The following is an 18601-nucleotide window of genomic DNA, read 5'->3' on the forward strand; positions in this document are numbered from 1 at the left end:
GACCATGGTTGAGCTTAGGCAGGAGACAGGCACTGTTCACACTGTAGCAGTTGGCAGTACACGCAGAAGTAGAATTCCAGTTGTTCAGGGAGATTAAAAATCAAACCAAGAGTTACCTGGATACTATAGTTTAATTGCCTCCATGGTTATGGACATATCATTGTATTGGACATAAGCTCTCCAGTTCTGTTTTAGCCATCTAATTCCTTTATTAACTTTAGTCTCTGATTTCCAATTCTTAGATTTCATCCAAAGCACAACCATTCACTTTTTGCTAGGCACAAGTATCTGTATTAAAATGTGTGGGGAACCATGACTTGGATCTGTCTTCATGAGAGTTACTTATGTGATGCTTTTCAAGTTGAATATATGGTGTATTAACAAGACGGTTAACTAATGGATAACTCATTAGACTTAAGATGGGTTATTTATTTCCTTCTGCCAATAAAAAAAAAAGGTAAGCATTTTCTCTACTAAAATTTAGTGACCGATTAGTCTTATGACTCATGAATAACTAAGGGACTTCTTTTCTTGTCACCTCATAGGACCTGCCACGGCTCCAATTGCGTAAGTGTTCCCCAAAAAATTCAAAAATCAACATCAAAAAGAATAAAAGACATTTGATTAGAATTTATTTAGATGTAGGATTCATAATTTTTTCATTCAAATTACTGTACTACCAAGACACAGCAGCAGTAAACAATTCTTCTGTTGAGACTGTTTGGGGTATATTGATTTTTTTGAGATTTCTTTGATCTTTCCCCCCTCCCTCCTTCCCTCCCTCCCTCCCAAGTGCTGTATTTTTGTCATAGGAAGTTATCTTTTTTTCTTGATCACATTAATTTCTGTTTTACTCCTTATGCAGGAATATTTCATAGATTCATAGATGTTAGGGTCGGAAGGGACCTCAATAGATCATCGAGTCCGACCCCCTGCATAAGCAGGAAAGAGTGCTGGGTCTAGATGACCCCAGCTAGATACTCATCTAACCTCCTCTTGAAGACCCCCAGGGTAGGGGAGAGCACCACCTCCCTTGGGAGCCCGTTCCAGACCTTGGCCACTCGAACTGTGAAGAAGTTCTTCCTAATGTCCAATCTAAATCTGCTCTCTGCTAGCTTGTGGCCATTGTTTCTTGTAACCCCCTGGGGCACCTTGGTGAATAAATCCTCACCAATTCCCTTCTGTGCCCCCGTGATGAACTTATAGGCAGCCACAAGGTCGCCTCTCAACCTTCTCTTGCGGAGGCTGAAAAGGTCCAGTTTCTCTAGTCTCTCCTCGTAGGGCTTGGTCTGCAGGCCCTTGACCATACGAGTTGCCCTTCCCTGGACCCTCTCCAGGTTATCCGCATCCTTCTTGAAGTGTGGCGCCCAGAATTGCACGCAGTACTCCAATTGCGGTTTGACCAGCGCCCTATAGAGGGGAAGTATCACCTCCCTGGACCTATTCGTCATGTATCTGCTGATGCACGATAAAGTGCCATTGGCTTTTCTGATGGCTTCATCACACTGCCAGCTCATGTTCATTTCCTTCTTTTGCTAGTATTTTTAAGTATTCTTCATGCACGACTATAACAGAAGCAGGGGGAAGCTATAGCCAAAGCTGTATCAGAGTGTTGTCTGTCTTCATCTTTCTAAATAAAAATGTTGGGTTTTGATTTGCCTTTTGTTTCTGGCAAAAGCAGCTTCAAAAATGTCTCTAAGGTATCTGTCTTTTGCCCTTGACAAGACCAAGTGGGACCAATGTAGTGTTTCTCTCTATTTGCATAGAAACCTGTATTTGAAAACAAGGTTTAATATGGAGAATTAAAATCTGATTTAGAAATGGATACCACTGAGATTTTTTCCAAATAATAATAAAAAAAGGTTAACTGGGTTGTGGTGAATAGGGCAAAAGACAAGCAGTCAGCAGACCCATGTTCCACTGCTGGGTCCATCACCTTTAAGCTCAGCAAGTGACTTTATGTTTCTGTACCTCCACTTTGCCTTCCCCTTTATTCTTTGTCTAGTTCAGGGGTCAGAAACCTACAGCCTACAGGTTAGCTCCAGCCTGTGGAACCCTTTGAACGGTGGTTTCGAGTACCAGTTAATGCTTCCAAGCACTACAGTAATGCAATTAGTAACAGAATCAATTTAGAAACACTATTTTCAACTTGGTGCCGCTTTAAGAACACTTGCATCTTACTTGGTTATACTTCTATTTTGATTATCTTTATTAAGAGGTCTCTTCATAGCATGCCAAAGTATAAGAGGCCCTCTGAACAATATTAACAATAGAAAAGTCTCTTCTCAAGCACTCAAGTCTAAGATGCTTCCATGGGCAATTTCCTATTGGCAGAGTTGAGCCTTTGCATAACTATTTTTGATTGTATAAACATAGCTTGATGTTTACCTTCCCCAGAGTTCTTCAGCTTCTCCATTATCAGTCTGTAAGAGCTGCATTCCTCCCTGAGCTCATCATTGCTGCTCTGCAACTTTGGAATAAGGTTTTGACCAGATATAATGAATAAAACTAACGTAGGGCAGTAACTTCTGTTTTATTGCAAGCCCCTCCATCCTACTTCAGGCCTTTTCCTTTATGTATAGTGGGTGGGTATGATACTGCTGTCCAATTAAAGTGAATTGCTTGTGCTTTGTAGTACTTAAAGCTACATGAATCGGCAGAGACAGATATGCTACCACTTACATGCTGCTGTCTGGCTGAGCAGCACTCTTGTGCTCCTTTCATGGTAGCGATCAAAATTCAAACTTTGCAGGTGTAGTTCACTGCCACTGCATTACTCGCTAGCCCTTTCCCATATAGGGAAAGCTAACTGCCTCACAGAATGTAGTCATCAGGAGATAAAAGCATTGTATTGTAGTACACTTCAATTCTTCAAAGCATTAATCCAATTTTAACTGACATTAGTAGAAAGATTCATTGACTTCAATGGATACAGGCCTTTAATGAGCCCTCTAAAGGAAAATGTGATCCCTCTCTTATTAGGCAAGTCCCACAGCATCAAAAGCACATAAGTGATCAAAGAAGGATTTCTGTCTGTTCTAAGCATGCCCCACTTTACACAGTGATGTTCAAAAACTATTTGGTATCTGATTAAATTTTAAAATTTTATTAAGCACAGATGATGATGCAAGAACCCATATAATAAAACAACTTTAAAGAAAAAGCTAAGTGAAAACTGCTATAAATATTGCACTTAAAATTCTTATTTTACACTGCCATGTAACACATTTCTAAAAAAAATTTGGAGATGCGTATAAATTAACTGCTTTAAAGTATTTGGAATTTGGTACATTTCAGATCAGCTGGCCAGGCTGCAACTGTTCTCCTCTAAGTTCTTCTTTAAGCAACATCAACCAGTGCCAGTGGCATGCTGAATGGAAGAAAGAGCAGACCAAGAATCTTATTGGTAATGATCAGTTCTATCTTTTTGATTTCTACTGTATACAAATTGTTCCCACAAATATGACAGAGCACAAGTGCAGAGTTTACTTTTTAACACCGCTTATTTTTCAGGGTATTCAGAATCTTTTGGTTCTTAGTCTTGAAAGCCATGACAAAGCTGTTAGGCAGGACTTTGCCTCTGCCATCTTCTTCCACCTGGCCCATGATGATGTAATTTAAACCTAGAGAAAAGAATGTGACACAGCAAGTCTTAAGTTGTTTTATAGGTGCTGTTTGTGAAGGTCAACAAAGCATATGGTACACAACTAGGTCTATGGTATGCACTCCCACCTCTGGTTGTATCCTGTATTTAAGGTCTACTTATGTTGTTTGGTTTGACTTGCACCTAGAAACAAATGTATCTTACCCAGATGACATTGTTCTTATATTTGCAAATACTATGATAATGTCTTCAGTTTAAAAGAGGCAGGGCAGTATGAAAAGTGCCAAGAACAACCTAGAAAAATCAATGTAAGAATTGGATGATAAGATCACACAAGCCATGTCACAAGTGTACTAGGGCTGCGAAAAAGAACTTGATGAGAGGTATGCTAGTAAGTAACTGGGTGGGGAGGTCATAGAAAGGAAATCAAGTAAAATACTAACAAGACTACTGGGGGGGATGATCTTGGCGTATGATTAGTCCATGGCTGTAGAGCTATGACATGGATTTAAATATTTTATGGCCCCAGAAGGTTTGGGGCTTGCAAGGCACCAGGTAGATGGGTGTGACTGCAGGAAGTGAGCAAGTGAGGGAGCTTTCTAGGAATTAAATAATAAATTAATGTATATTAAATAATTCAAGAGGATTTGGAAAGAAACAGAAGAGTGTGATCTGGAGCCAGCAGTCTACCTAAGGGAAACAGTTTGCCACACCAAGGAAATCAGGCATCCAGATTCCAGGCATCACAAGGTAAAAGCAAAAACTAGTTTCTGACAACACTTTTTTTTTTCTTTGACACTAGCCACTTTGGATCCACATGTTTAAATGCCGGTAGTATCCTGTCAGGGATGTAGTTGGTAGCTGTGTTGGTCAGATAAAAAGAAATACAAAAATCTAGAACTCTTGGTTCCAAAATGATACCTTCTGTTAGACCAACTGAGAAATTGCAAAAAATATCCTTTTCTGCAAGCTTTCAGGCTCAAAGGCCCTTCATCAGACTGAGAAAAGTATGGATGGTAAAAAGTCCCCATATGTAGGAAATAAACTTCATTTTTGCACACAGGGAGCTGGAGATGGAAAGTTGTCCCTCTGGGTCCATGAGAAGAGCATCCTCCATGTTTTGCTTAATTGCTAGGTAAATTATTCTGATGGTTCCCTGCTGTTGTTCCAATGTTGGTGTCATTGTTGCTTTTTACTGTTGCTTACTCAGGAGGTAGGGCTAGTTTACCCTGTTTTAATTGTTTGCTACTATGAAACAATCTTAGCATTTCTTATAACATCTCACTGGTCATCATGATTACGTTTCATTGGATGTTGCCTTGAGTGACATGCGGTATCTACAGTATTGTTTGGTATAGCTAGAATGGTGTTACCTGCTAGTAAAATAAAATAAAATTAACAGTCTACCTATAAGGTAATGGAGGTGGAGAAATACTATGTAAAATTTGTGCAGAATAGCTATGGAGGAGAAAAAGTCACATTTTGAATGAAGCTATTGTCTGTCACTTGCTATTATATTAATAGCCCTTGTGGGTTTCCTTTGTTTGCATTTCCACCCCTCTAAATAACTGCATATGAAAACAGGCTCTCAGATGTGTAAATCCCAAATCAAATCCAGCTGAATCTCATTTGCCAAACCAAACCCATTTCCAGGTCTTTAGACTTCACAAACTGAACAACTCCATGAATTAAATTTAAGAATAGTTTTGCCTTCCCCACAGATGCATTAAATTTAAAAAGTTTCCCTCTGACATGAAATAAAGCATTGGATCTAAAATCAAGTAGCTATTTACCTATAAAGATACAGAGTCATTTAGGCCAAATGACTGCAAACCAATGTGTTCAATGACTAGCTTTCACTTTTTAAGTGGGTTATCCTGATATATTACATGATGCCTAAATTTAATTTTGTTAGCACAACAGTTCAACAAATCAGTACCCCTTAGAGATAAGTAGGTTTTTTTTGCCTTACCTCTCCTGATAGAAGGACACTGTTTACAAACAACAGTGATCTTGGCACTCAGGTTCTTGCCAGCCTGTTGGATTGCTAAACTTCCTTCTTTATATACATTAATGATTGATATTACTGCATGTAAGCTGCCACCCCGTGTGACTGCTGTGATTACAGTTCCAGTTATTACTAAATGCAAAAGGATATTTATTAGTAGTAGTAAAGTTGCAGCTTTCACTAAAATAACACAAAAAAGAACAATAAAATACAATTAATAGAATGTATAGTGTTTGCTAAAAGCACGCAATAAAATTGCACATTGTATCTTAAAATTAAAATAGAACAGGGTATTTGATTATACAAAAAATAGATAAAATGAACCAATGTACAATAATAATTTAAAACAGAGGAATTCTATTTGATTTTGACTCTTATTCTTTGTACAAGTAACACAAATACACCATATAGGACAAACTGTAACTTGCTAGAGAAAAGCCAAATTGCTTTTTCTTCATTAGCCCAGCATTTAAAATTTGCCACTGTTGGAGTGATCCGTTTTCTCTTCTCTCTTCAAAAAACGAACAAGACCACAAAGTGCTTTAAGTCATATTTTGTTCTTCTCACAAGAATAATTCTGTCTGAAAACGTATCATCTTTGTCAGAAATAGACAAATGTGGAGTTTAAAGGGAGACACACTATCAAGGTTTACGTATTACAAATTAATCTATTGTTAGCCTATGTATAATTTTCTTATCCAGGCAAAAGGAGGGCTACAGCATTGTAGAAATCCCAGCATGTCAAATGAGGAACTTGCTACTGGTAAACTTTATGATAATAGGCCTGTTCCCAGAAAGCACTAGCAACTGGGAAGTCTAATTCTTGGTTTTGTTACTTAATCCCTTCCCCCCATTATATCCCCATAATAAACCCATATAAATCCATATGTTTTCATGTTTAATCATTACTTTAAAATCAGAAGGAAAAATAAATTAGGATGCTTAGTTATTATTTATTATTTTCTTGCCCTGGGGTCCTGCATTACCAATACTTCAAGTGTCTTAAGTTCTGGGAGTGACATGCAGATGAGTTTTGGAAAAGGGAGGGGTACTGTGACCTGCTTTTTCTAGTGGTGCTGAATACCCACAGATGCCTTTGACATCAGTGGGACTAGTGGGTAAAAAGTATATCTGAACAAACAGACAAGCAAACCCATTTATTTTCAAATACATGTTTTGGTATACTTATGTTGCTTCCTACCTGCTTAAATTGTGAGGGTGATAGACTGCACAAAACACATATATTTTCCTTAGAAGGTGAACAGAAAAGCAAAAACAGTACTTTTATACATTAGGGCCATCTATAGTTCTTTTACGTTATTCTAGGTGATTTTTTTCTCCCATTAGCAATATCAGGTTTTGGCATCCATGTTTTTACTGGAGTGCTTTTTAGAGGGCTAAAAAAAAAATAGGTGGGTTAATGACATCATATTAGGCTAGAAAGGAAACTACAGTTTCCTGTACTCTCATGTGAGGGAAAAATGGAACTTTGAGTTTCCAGAATCAGCCTCTTTATTATAGTGGCCTCAGTTAATCATAGTCTGCTTACAGACATAAAAACCCCCCAGAACAAAGTGGCACTTTATTTTAAACTTGGAGTGCACCGAACCCAGCTCATGCCCAGAACAGGCATTGTGTTAGGTGGACCCAGCTCGCCCAGTGTCTGTACAAATTGGGGCTTCGGTGGGGCTTTTATGGCACTTTTATCTAGTAGCTGATTTGAATATTTAGATGAAGGTGGCAAAAAGCTCCACTGAAATGTGTGATCTATATAGATGCTGCAGAGCCAGGTTGTACTAATGCACTGCCTATTTCAGTAAAGCAGTTTTTTCAGGGTTTTTTTCCATGTCTGCCAGCAGCCATAGACTGCAGTTTAAGTTTAAACCATGTAATATCAATATCCTCACACAATATCAATGGCTGACAGACGTTAACTAAAACAAACAAAACAAAACTGCACTTTACTGGAAGAAGCCATGCATTACTTTGACCTGGTTCTGCAGCATCTGTATAGATAGGGCACTTCAGCAGGACTTTTTGGCACTTTTAGCTAAAGCTGATTCAATCAGCAATTAGAAAAAAGCCCCACTAAAGTGCCCAATCTATATAGATGTTGGGAAAGCTGGGTGCAACTAATGCAATGCCTCTTCTGGGCATAGCACAAAAGCACACTGAGTTTAAAATAAAGCACCATTCCCCCTCACTCCCCCATGTCTGCAAGCAGCCAATATGTCTTCCGAAGACACCTGGAGCAAGGGAAAAAGTAACCTAATGTTCCTAATATAAAAAAGCAAGCAGAAATGAACTCCTTAGCCTGTCTCTATACATCAGAAAGAAGCAAACCAATAGCGCACATAATTATTTTTGGTTAAATACAGACAGTCAAAAAACCTGACGCTGAATCAATTCAATCTCCTCAGGTTAGTCTAAACTGTGTAGATTGAACCAATAAGCAAGTGAACAGACATTCACATTTGATTCTGGAAATACAGCCACATACCTGCAGTGGCCCAGGCCAGAACTTGGGGAGCACTAGAACACACCTCCCTGCTCAGTTGGAGCAGATAGCTTAGGCCAAGGCTAGCCCACCTACCCTGCAAGGGGTCTTTTGCAGGGGGGGTGCAAAGAATTCTGGGATGCTGAGGGGACTATGCGGTAACTTGAATCTGGAGGGGATCTGGGACAGAAGTTCAATAAACCAATTTAATGTAAATCGGTTAAGTCTGATACTACATCAATCCAGATTTATCTTAAACCGGTTTCAGCCATTTTGGAAGCAGTTTATGTGCAATGAACTTCTATTGTGTTACAGATTTGAACTGGTTTCCAATTGCTTATACCAGTTTATGTGTAATTTCTGTCCCTAGCCTTGCAGTTCACACTGCAGCAAGGACTGATTCTGTACTAAGTTTAGATAATTCAATAAATAATTAATATGCATTTTGATTATTTTAAACACCTGTATAATCAATATTTTGCATAAATATTTACATAAATTGATGTAATGTATTCCTTTAATTGAGTTGATATAATGTATTCCTTTAATTAAACTGCCATCAAGTATATTTCTTCTGGTCATGTTTAATACAAACCTGGGGAAATGTACATATCACAATAAAAGTAATGATAAAGGAAGCTTTCTTTCAAAGAGCAGTAGCCAAATTTTGTGATTACAAAATGCAGGTCAGAGAAGAAAACTTTTGCATTAATTAACACAAAAGACAGTGGAAAAGCATGGTGCATAATTTTACTTTCATCCTGGAGAAGAAATGACACTTCAGTTAATCATCAGAAACCAGGTGAACTCTGAGATCTGTTCGTTTATTTCATGGGGGTAAAGGAAATGTGCACTGAATTTGTGTTACTACTCAATTGCCACCAAAGCTTGTGCTACATATCCTGGATAAACATTAAGGTGTTCTCAGCACAACTCAGTAAGTGGGAGTAGTGGGAGAGGACAAAAGATAACTCTAGGCTTCCTCTGATCTTAAACCAGCCTGCAGTAGGTGTAAATTAGAGCAACCTGAAATCTTTTCTAATTTCATCAGTTGCCACAGCCTAAGGCTGGCAGCCAGGAAGGGAGGTGAATCAAAAAGTAGTACAGTGACTCCATGATAACTAGAATCTGCCTGTGATGGGAGATTTTGTGGCCCAGATCTGTTGTGTATGAGGGCTATTGCACTCTAGCAAAATGGCACAAAGCTGCCTAGATTACTGAAAGAGTGGGGCCCTTGTGGAGGGCTTTCTTTTGCAGAAAAGATGGTAATTACATTGCAGTTGTAATCGGGTTTAACAGCAATGATAGAGAAGCACTTGAGATCACTGGCAAAAGTCATCAGATGTTAGTAATGACCAAATATAGTAAAGCGTTATTTATCATCTGTGATTTACAGTTGAAGGAAGAAAGTAGTGCTCAGACTTTCATGTCTTTTCTATGTCCAATTTCTAAATTCTTCAAAAAATATTTTGGATGTCTTCAGACTGAATTATGGAATTGAGTAATGCAGTATGTACAACATAAAAATATACAGGCTGTTCCAGCAAAACAGCATGCCAGCATAGTACCTGAATTAAGACTTTCATATAGCAACAGTTCACTTTCTGTTTAGTCATTTATGTTTAGACTGAGAGAGTATGTTTGTTTCTGACACACATTCACTCTCTGCTTCAGAACATCTCCCGGAATGCATTAAGTAATACACAGCTCCTAATGTAAGATGCCTACAGATAGGATGATGTGAAAGCATTTCCTTTGTATGAATGGCAATTTACAACTAAATTCTCTGTAATTTCTCTAAGTCTAAACACACAGTCACAAATCACTAATGATAAAGAAATAAACGTGGTTGTTCTTACCAAAGTTACTTGAACAGTAATTGCTCTCAAGACTCACGCTCCTTCTACATTTTTGTTGGCAGAGAGCAACAGTTGGTTTCAAAGCTTTTTCGCAGAAAAAAATGGTAAAAAAAAAGAAAAGAAAGGAAGAGAGTAAAATTGGTATTTGGTATTTTGAAATATATTCTAATAACAGAATAAAGTTTTATCCCCTGATATTTACAATCTGTAACTACACTTAGCTTTTCAAGGAATGACTTGACTGAGGCCATATACAGACATTCCATTTGCTGCACTCCCAGGAGAAACCGTGACCCAGTAGATGTTTAGGATTTTTTTCCCAGAGCAAAAATGGCTGGTCCAGGAGAAAACTAACCTGGGAACAACCAGGAGAGTCATTCTCAGGACAGTCCTTCCTCTTAAAGCAAATACTGTTCATAGTCTCATCTGAGAGAAGCCACAGCACAGTTCTCCAACAACTGAAGGTGCTTTGCTGCCTCTACTTCCCCAGGGAGATGGTCATTCACTGGGCTCTACTGCTCCAACTGAGCAGGGAACATAACATGCCCTCTTCACAATCCCCAAGTTATGAAGCAGGGACACACAGGCTGACTTTAAGCAGTCCAGGTCAGTCCATCAGGGCTGCCCGGTTCAGTGCTGCCATCTATCTCTGTGCAGACTGAGAGAGCCAGCAGAGCATACTGAGATTTGTATACAGGGGCGCTCTGGCTGCATAGTGTCAGCACTGCAAGCCCTCCCCTCTTCAGATGCTCAGATGTCAAATGTCTCTTCAGGCATTCAGGCATGTCCAGGTAAGTTTTTCTGCCAGGAAAACAAACCTGGGGGAATTCTCCCAGATCATTTGAATGTGGCTAAGCACCTAAGACAAGCTTTCAAATGCAATACATTCAGACCTGAAGAAGGATGCATTGCATTCAAAAGCTTGTCTGAGTCTATCCCAACCGTGTACTTGGTCCAACAAAACATATCACTGGCAAAAATCCTTGCGTACTGATACTGCAGAAATGTTCTAACTCACACTAGTGACTAGGATCATGCATTACAGAATATATTTTGTCAACTATAATTCTTTGAGGAAAAACTGCACTGTTCATTGCTAGGGTTTTCTTTGCTATCATGTCAAAATTATCTTGCTTTTAGAATTAATTGTGACCTTAGTTTTTAAAACATTTACTTTCACCCAAAGACAACTTCATATTTTTTCAATGTCACACTGCTTCAGTTTCCTGCTGAAAACCCCATGTGAAGCTACTCTTACAATTTGATCTGTTTTTAAATATAAAAATCAAACCATATACTGCAGAAAACACCATAAATACTGTATTTACTCCAATATATGACAAGGTTTTTTCTCCCCCAATCAACATGGGAGGGAAAAGCTATGTTTACATACAAGGAAACCACTTTATATACACTGCCTGTCTTTGAAGTTCTGCTAAAAGCAGTAAGCGTTCAGTAACAAATCAACTATGAAGCTGATTAAATGCAGCCAACACTGAGCATCACTATCGAGTACATGACCCATATGAGGCAAACATACTGATGGAACCTACCACAAGGATAAGCTAGCACAGCCCACCTTTCTTTCCCATTTCCAGTTATTCCTGTTTCTTCACCAGCTTTAATGTCTGGGAAACATCACCAAATAAGGCCCCAAATACCTTACCCCAAATCTGTCAGGCCCCCTCTCAGCCTGTCACATGATTAGTGTGGCCCCACCCTCCATGAGGTGAAGCTGGACCAGGTTGCTTTATGCCTCATCATCATATACATTTTTGGAAGATCCCAGGACTCATGATGAGAACACCCACTTCCAGTCATGAGTGAAGGCTAATTAGCATGTGGATTTGGGTGGGGAAGGGGGGGGAGGAGGTATCTGGAGTACACGCACATACTAAGCAGTGCTGAGCTGTAGGGTCACCATGGCTTGAAATGCTGTTGACTCTGGAAGGGCCCAGCCCAATGACGTACATGAAAAATCATGAGCTTTTTGGCTTTGGACTAATGCATAGTTTGAACTCTAAGTAGGTATAAAAGTGCTCCTTAAAAGTGTTCATGGGAGTACCTGTGCTAAAACTTGCAAAGTTTAAAGAAGTGTGGTATGCATCAATTTTGGATGAAATAAGTCTATTGGTACTATATGAAATTGCTACAGCTATGTTTATTTCAAGGCCAGATTTTTCAAATTTGTTCCTCACTTCCATGTGCTCAGGGAGAGCAGGGTCTGACAGTAAAGAGGAGGGGCAGCAAAGCAGCTATCTGACCCCCCCCCCGCCCCAATTTATTTTCCCTGCTATAGCAGTAAGAGGTTGATAAATTCAAGACAAACCTCTAATAATTAAATTCTATACCTAGAAAAATTATATCAAATTTATAAATTTTCCATATACAAAATCTAATTATTGGGGGGTCGCCTTACATTTGAGTAAATATGGTAAGATGTATTTACACTGTCATTGTCCCTGGAATATTTTCTATCCAGTGTAGAGAAACTGCAAGAGTTAAAACCCTTCAACTTCCCAGCAAAAAGGTAAAATTTGGTGAAACATACTAGAAATGTTCCACTGCTTCTCTATATATTCAAGTATAAACTGGGGTCTTATTTGTTAGTATTGCACAGTTCTTTTAATAAAAGAACACAAACTTGTGAACATTTTTTTCTGCTAGTTGCCTCATGGGGCTTGGAGGGAATTCCCTTCCCCTCCTCTCTACACTCCCCCCCCCCCCCCCCCCCGACTGCTACATTTGTCAAGGGATGTTTTTTGAAGCCTTCCTCAGACACTGGGTGTTGGCTGCAGCCAAGGCTGGGGATTGTGACTGGAGTGTGCCAATGCTCCTGTTCAGGGTCAGACTGATCTCCCTATCTGGAATCAGGAAAGAGTTTTACTTCACAGTCAGATTGGTATGGACTGTGGGGGATCCTGCCTTCCTCTGTAGCAGGGGGAATGGCATCACTTGAACTTATATTAACAACTTTTTACTATGGCAGGACATTGGCTGCCATGGTCCCTCTGCTTTACCTGTGCCAGATTAGGATGTTATGTCTTGTGTTGTGTCAGGGTTGACTGTAGTTTCACTAACAGATTAGATTATGGATTTGCATGGGATGGTTTGGACAGGGATGATCCTGCCTCAGGCAAGGGTTTGGACCAGATGACCTATGGAGGTCCCTTCCAGCCATACTTCCCTATGATTCTATGATTTTTTTAAATCCGCAGAAGATCTACTTACAAAGAAAAAATGCCTCTATGCTGTTGCCAGGAGAGTCTAATGAGAATTCAGTTAGCCTTCTTACCATTCATTTAATCTCAAAAATTGAGCAGCATAGCAAAGACAAGTCTGGACAATTTTTACATACAAACTCATCTAGAAACAATTTCATGGTTTCCTCAGAGGTCTAAGCCAAAGCAGTTTTCAGAGAAGTAAACAATTTATTTAAAATAAATATCAATTTCACTGTGCAGTTTATCATGGTAGAAGATACTTGCTAGCTAACTATCAGAAAAATGAACGGATTCAGAAATATGTCTAGCTAATCCTTGTTCAATATTTCTATGATAAGACTTTTTCCAACTGTGACAGTTATAGGTACAGTAAAATCTAGACTTGAGGAGTTTTCTTTAATTATGTTAAATAGATTCTAGTTATTCCCCTGAGCACATTAATTTTCATGCATTCCCTCAACTTTTTTAATGCAAACAAACCACAAAACCAAGTTCTAGGTTTTAAAGTGCTTCTTGTTACAGAATCTTTCCTTGTCCTGAAATTTTTCCTTCTTCAATATAAAATAAATGAAACCATTAAAACTTACTTGTTGCAGGAGGAGGAGTTGTTGGAGGAGGAGCTGTAGTTGTGGGCAACTTTTTGGGTCTGAATTTATAATGACCAATAAAGCCATCGGCAGTTAAACTTAAATCAGACAAGAACTGTATGAGCAATTCATTCCGTTCAGATACAATAGGCCTGAAAAAGAAACATTTTCCATTAAGTGTTGAACCTCTTAAAAGCCAGAAAGGTTTGGGTTTGTTTTTTGAGGTGGGGGGGAGGGGATGGGGGCTAACATTCATGGTGGAGAACAACTGTAGTTTCACTTTAAATAGATAACAGTAACTTCCATTAGGTTTCAGGGCCTTAGAAGAAAACAAAATCTGGTTCCACTGAGCTGCTCAAGATGTAGGAAAGGATAGATTACAGCAGAAGAAAACACATCTGTCCTAAGATCATCAAGCTCCTTCTGCCTGATCATGCGGTTGAGTCATAAATGTGAGATTTCTGAAAGTAACATCAGAAAGCGTATCTTCAAATTCAGCTGTATAACTTCACCTCAGGATCATGGATTAAGAGAAATGGAATTAATGTGGGCCATGGGGAAGAACTTCTAAAAATGTCCTTTAAGGTAGGAAGGGTTTTTATTTTTTAATTATTTTTTCGTAATGAAAAAAAAAACCCTTAGGAGTCAGAAAGTTTTGGGAAAATCATTTTTAATACTGGACTCCAAATTCTTGGAAAATAACAGAAAAAAATATTTAAAAGTTTAAGCATTACCTTTTGTGGACTCAGCTTTGTCAACAATTTGGTATTCACCACCAAATCTCATCCCTGCCAGTTGAATTATATTTTTGTTGCTCTGGATTTGCAGATACTTCAACTGTCACTTCTTAAACTATAGCACCTACTACAAACTGGCCCCCAAATACTGATTGCCTCTGGGTCTTACTGTAATTCAGTAAGAGCTTCTCTGTGACCATCTTGTGCTTCTACAAACAATCCCCTCTCCCCTCCCTAGTTCTTTCATACTTTTTCAGGCACCAGTTTGATATTCATGAATAATTGCTAGCAGTTTTTCAAACGAAAGAACACAAGGGAAAAAGGAGAAAGATTAGATTAGATTAGAAAAGGAAATATGTAGATAAGGAAAAGGTTCTTGAGGAAGGGAGAAGATAGGAGATGGTTTTAAAAGCTAAACCTGATAAAATTACTAGTAATGATGCCTGCCACCCTTCTCTTCCAATAAAATCTGATGGAGGTCTGTTTCATAAGCTTTATGCGGGCATTCTTGAAACTCCAAATTAAGCCTTTAAAATAAAAATTCTTCATTTTTTTGGCTGAAGTTTCCGAGGTTAACTAACTTTGGTTAGTTGTGGCTTTGCTGTGCATACACTCTTAACTTTATGTTTATCTGGAATTCTGCAACCAAGAGTTATTTCTGTGTTTACACAGACTTGCTTTCTTTCCCAGTAAGTTGGCACAGTCCTGTGGAATTACAAGAGCCTGTTTATTAGCTATGTGAAAGCTATGCTCTGCCTGCAAAACACCAGGAGTAAATAACAGAACCAACATGTGTAGTGTATTTGACCTATTTACGCACATCACATCATCTCATTTGGACTATTCTAATACTGTACTTCAGGCTTTTTCAGAAAGCTCATTCTATAATTCACTTAATACACTGCATACTTTCCCGACTGTTCTCTGACTTGTTTAATCTCCTGCACCTTCCTACTTCTCAGCAACTGACTTGTCATCAGAGTAGTACTGAGCATGCTATAACTGTATCTATCAGGAATGCTAGTGTAGAACAGCCTCATAAAAGCCTATTTGTCCTATTAGCCAATATGCACTAATTATTTTTTCATTACAGTATTTCAGTGTAGTTCAATGAGTTGATTTGTGCTCAGGCTGTTCAATTTTTATAACTTCCCAGTGAGGCACAAAATGGAAGGAAAAATTCCTTTCTTTCTCTCACTAAATTAAACATGGTGATTGGACAGTACTCTTTACAGAAGAATCAGGAATCAAGTTCAAGTTGTGCAACTGGATCTTAATTACACTATGCCTAAAATGACTTACAAAATATTTCCAGTGTTTTGGTAACAGTAAATGTATTATCTTAAAGTTCCAGTCTATCAGTCAATTGAGATAAGGTTTTCAAGTCACAATTTACTGGCAAATCAGTCTTGCATCATATTGTTGAGTTCACAAGTTAAGTTGATTATGACAAATGCACAGATATAAAAATATACTGACTTTTGTAACATGCTCAATATTTTGATTAAAAAAAGATTTATGATATGGTATAAAAAAAATACTAAATGAATTAAGAACAGGTTGACAGGCTTCTAAAAGACGTTTGATTAGGGAATAATCAAATGGGGTATTACTAGTAAGGTTACACAGGGGTTTCATGCTATTGCTGAGACTATTTTGTATATTCATAAATGATCTAGAACAGGGTGCCCAAATACACTGGAGATTAAATTGTGGCCTGCAAGTTCCTGCTTGGCTGCCAGTCTTCCCCCTCCCTTCTCTGGCTCCAGCTTCCTGCCCCCGCCTCTGGAGGCAAGGGGCCTAGAATGTGCCTGTGAAGCATGGCATAGCATGGGAGCATCTGCGGTATGATGTGGCAGTGTCAGCAGTATAACAGGAGGCCTGCACAGTTAGGGGGGCATGCAACCCCTGGCTGCTCATGAGTTGGACAGCCTTGATCCAGAAGAAAATGTGAAATCACTGCTGTTAATGTGAGACAGATGGTGATGAGAGCAGGGCAACCATTCAGAGCAATCTAGATCTTTCAGAGAAGCTCAACAGCAACTAGCTATAAAGTTGGTACACATTTTTGAGGTCTAACTTTATAGCTGGTTGGACCTGTTTATTGTGTGATAGCTACTTTGCATGCATAGCTGGTCTGCAGGTAATTATACAGTTAACCAGGTAATTGCACAATACCTGTAACCTGTAGAGGGGGCCTGCTTTACTTATTACAGGGAAAGATCTTTCTTTTCTTCATTCAACCTTTTAAAAATAAGGTGCATAACTAATTCTGTGGCGCACTATATGCAAGGTATCATAGTCTGTATAAGTAGTGAAGATCCTGAGTGAACATTTTAATTTCCAGTGCTCTAATCTGATCTTTAGAGTTGTTCTAGATTTGAATACATATATCTTCCCTAGCTTGTTTTGCATCAGATATTTTGCCATTTAAAAAGATAAATAAATATGATACTGGAATGATCTCCTTCACCCTATGCTTTAATAGATATATGGATAACAAGAGCTACCTAATGCTTTACTGTCAAAAACTAACAAGCTTGATTAATTAAAAAGTTCACCTTTTTTGAGAAATACTTTTCTTGAAACAATTTGCATTATACTCCACTGTTGACTAGGGACCAGAGATATTTATTGAGCCTCATGTTACCCTTTGAAATATCTATTGGGCCCATTTTCTAGAAGAATAAATTGCACAACTGATGTCATAAAAGGGGACTGATTAAACTTCCACTTAAGTCAATAGGTATTAAATTAGGTCTACCCCAAAAGCCTGAGAACACAGCAGGATGTGATGAAGCAGAAACACAGACTAAGAGGATTAACACCCAGTCCCCTGACCTAATCACTAGAAAGTGCTTCACATTTTAATGAAATTTCTGCATATTATTTACTGCATAAAGCATTGCTATTAGCCTACTGCAAAGCAACAATCCATCCATGTCTTCAGATCATTTCTAAGATGTAAATAATTACAAAACCATATCATTATGAATACTTACCCAAGGCATAAATCTACCAGCAGAGATTAAATTATCCACATTTCCCACTAATGCCATTCTTCCTTAATTAATGCTGCTATATCTCTGTTCTAATAATAAAACTAACAACTGGAATGGAAACATTAATAGGGAAAAATGCATAACTGGATTTCCACTAAAAGGCAAAGCTGCCTGAGGTTGGCTTTAGCTTTCAGGATCTTGTGTGCTAATTAGTTTCCCATCTCCATTTAAAATGGTACCTGCAGATGATAGGTTGAACAGATTCTCTAAATATGCATTAGCCCTTTCCAAAAACAATAATAGTGTTTCATTTAAATTAAATCTATAAGTGATATTATGTGTATTCTCTCTGAAAATTAATTCTAAAACTTGATTTCCTGCCTACATCATACATGTGAAAGCAAAGACAGAAGGGTTAACAATTAAGAAGATGGGGCACAGGCTGGGCATGGAACCAGATTCTTCCCTGTGTCTGGCTGTCACTTGTAGAGAGGAGACAGTAACAGTTAGGATGCCATGCTTTGGCTTTGCCATAAATTACAGCAGCCTAATTTATGCTATTGGCATGCTACTTTCTATATCCTTCCCACAGCCATTTCTGTATACTGGAGACTAGGGGTGTGCAAAGGGGGAAGTATTCAATTCGGATTCGGCCTGATTCAGGGGACAGTGATTAGATTAGCTGATTTGGATCACTGTACTGATTCAATTTGGCCTAATCTGAAGACTCGATTCTGATTTGGCCATAGAAAGAGCCTTATATGTTTTTTCTACATATCTACAGGTACTAGGCGTGCCTTGTGAACGCTGAGATAGTGGGGCAGATGGAGCATCCCACAGGAATGTGGGGGACCCGGAAGTAGACCAGAACTACTTCCGGTCCACTTCCAGGTCTGCCTCCGAGTGCGCGGGGGACCTCCCATGTACCCCAGCTTGGCAATTGGCTGTGGTGGGACCCTGGGTGCCCTCCCAGACTCAGGAGGCGCCAGTTTCCGGGATTGGGGGGTCCCCCATGTGCTCTGCAGCGGACCCGGAAGTGGACCGGTAGTACTTATGGTCTATTTCCGGGTCCACTGCCAAGCA

General features: G+C 38.9%; 1 protein-coding gene across 2 annotated transcripts in view; it reads right to left on the reverse strand.

The window, feature by feature from the left end:
- Positions 1–3090: 3090 nt before the first annotated feature.
- The window catches only part of PCOLCE2 (procollagen C-endopeptidase enhancer 2), a 43359-nt gene continuing 27848 nt past the window's right edge, over positions 3091–18601 (reverse strand). The window contains exons 6-9 of one of the 2 annotated variants that reach the window (XM_059730998.1): positions 13780–13931; positions 9969–10052; positions 5577–5744; positions 3091–3623 (exon numbers count right to left, since the gene is read on the reverse strand). In XM_059730998.1, coding sequence (XP_059586981.1) covers positions 3493–3623; positions 5577–5744; positions 9969–10052; positions 13780–13931 — 535 coding nt within the window. In that variant the 3' untranslated portion in view covers positions 3091–3492. The other variant, XM_059730999.1, reaches the window with a different exon arrangement.

Source organism: Alligator mississippiensis, chromosome 7 (assembly GCF_030867095.1).
Source record: "Alligator mississippiensis isolate rAllMis1 chromosome 7, rAllMis1, whole genome shotgun sequence".
NCBI classification, from domain to species: Eukaryota; Metazoa; Chordata; order Crocodylia; family Alligatoridae; genus Alligator; species Alligator mississippiensis.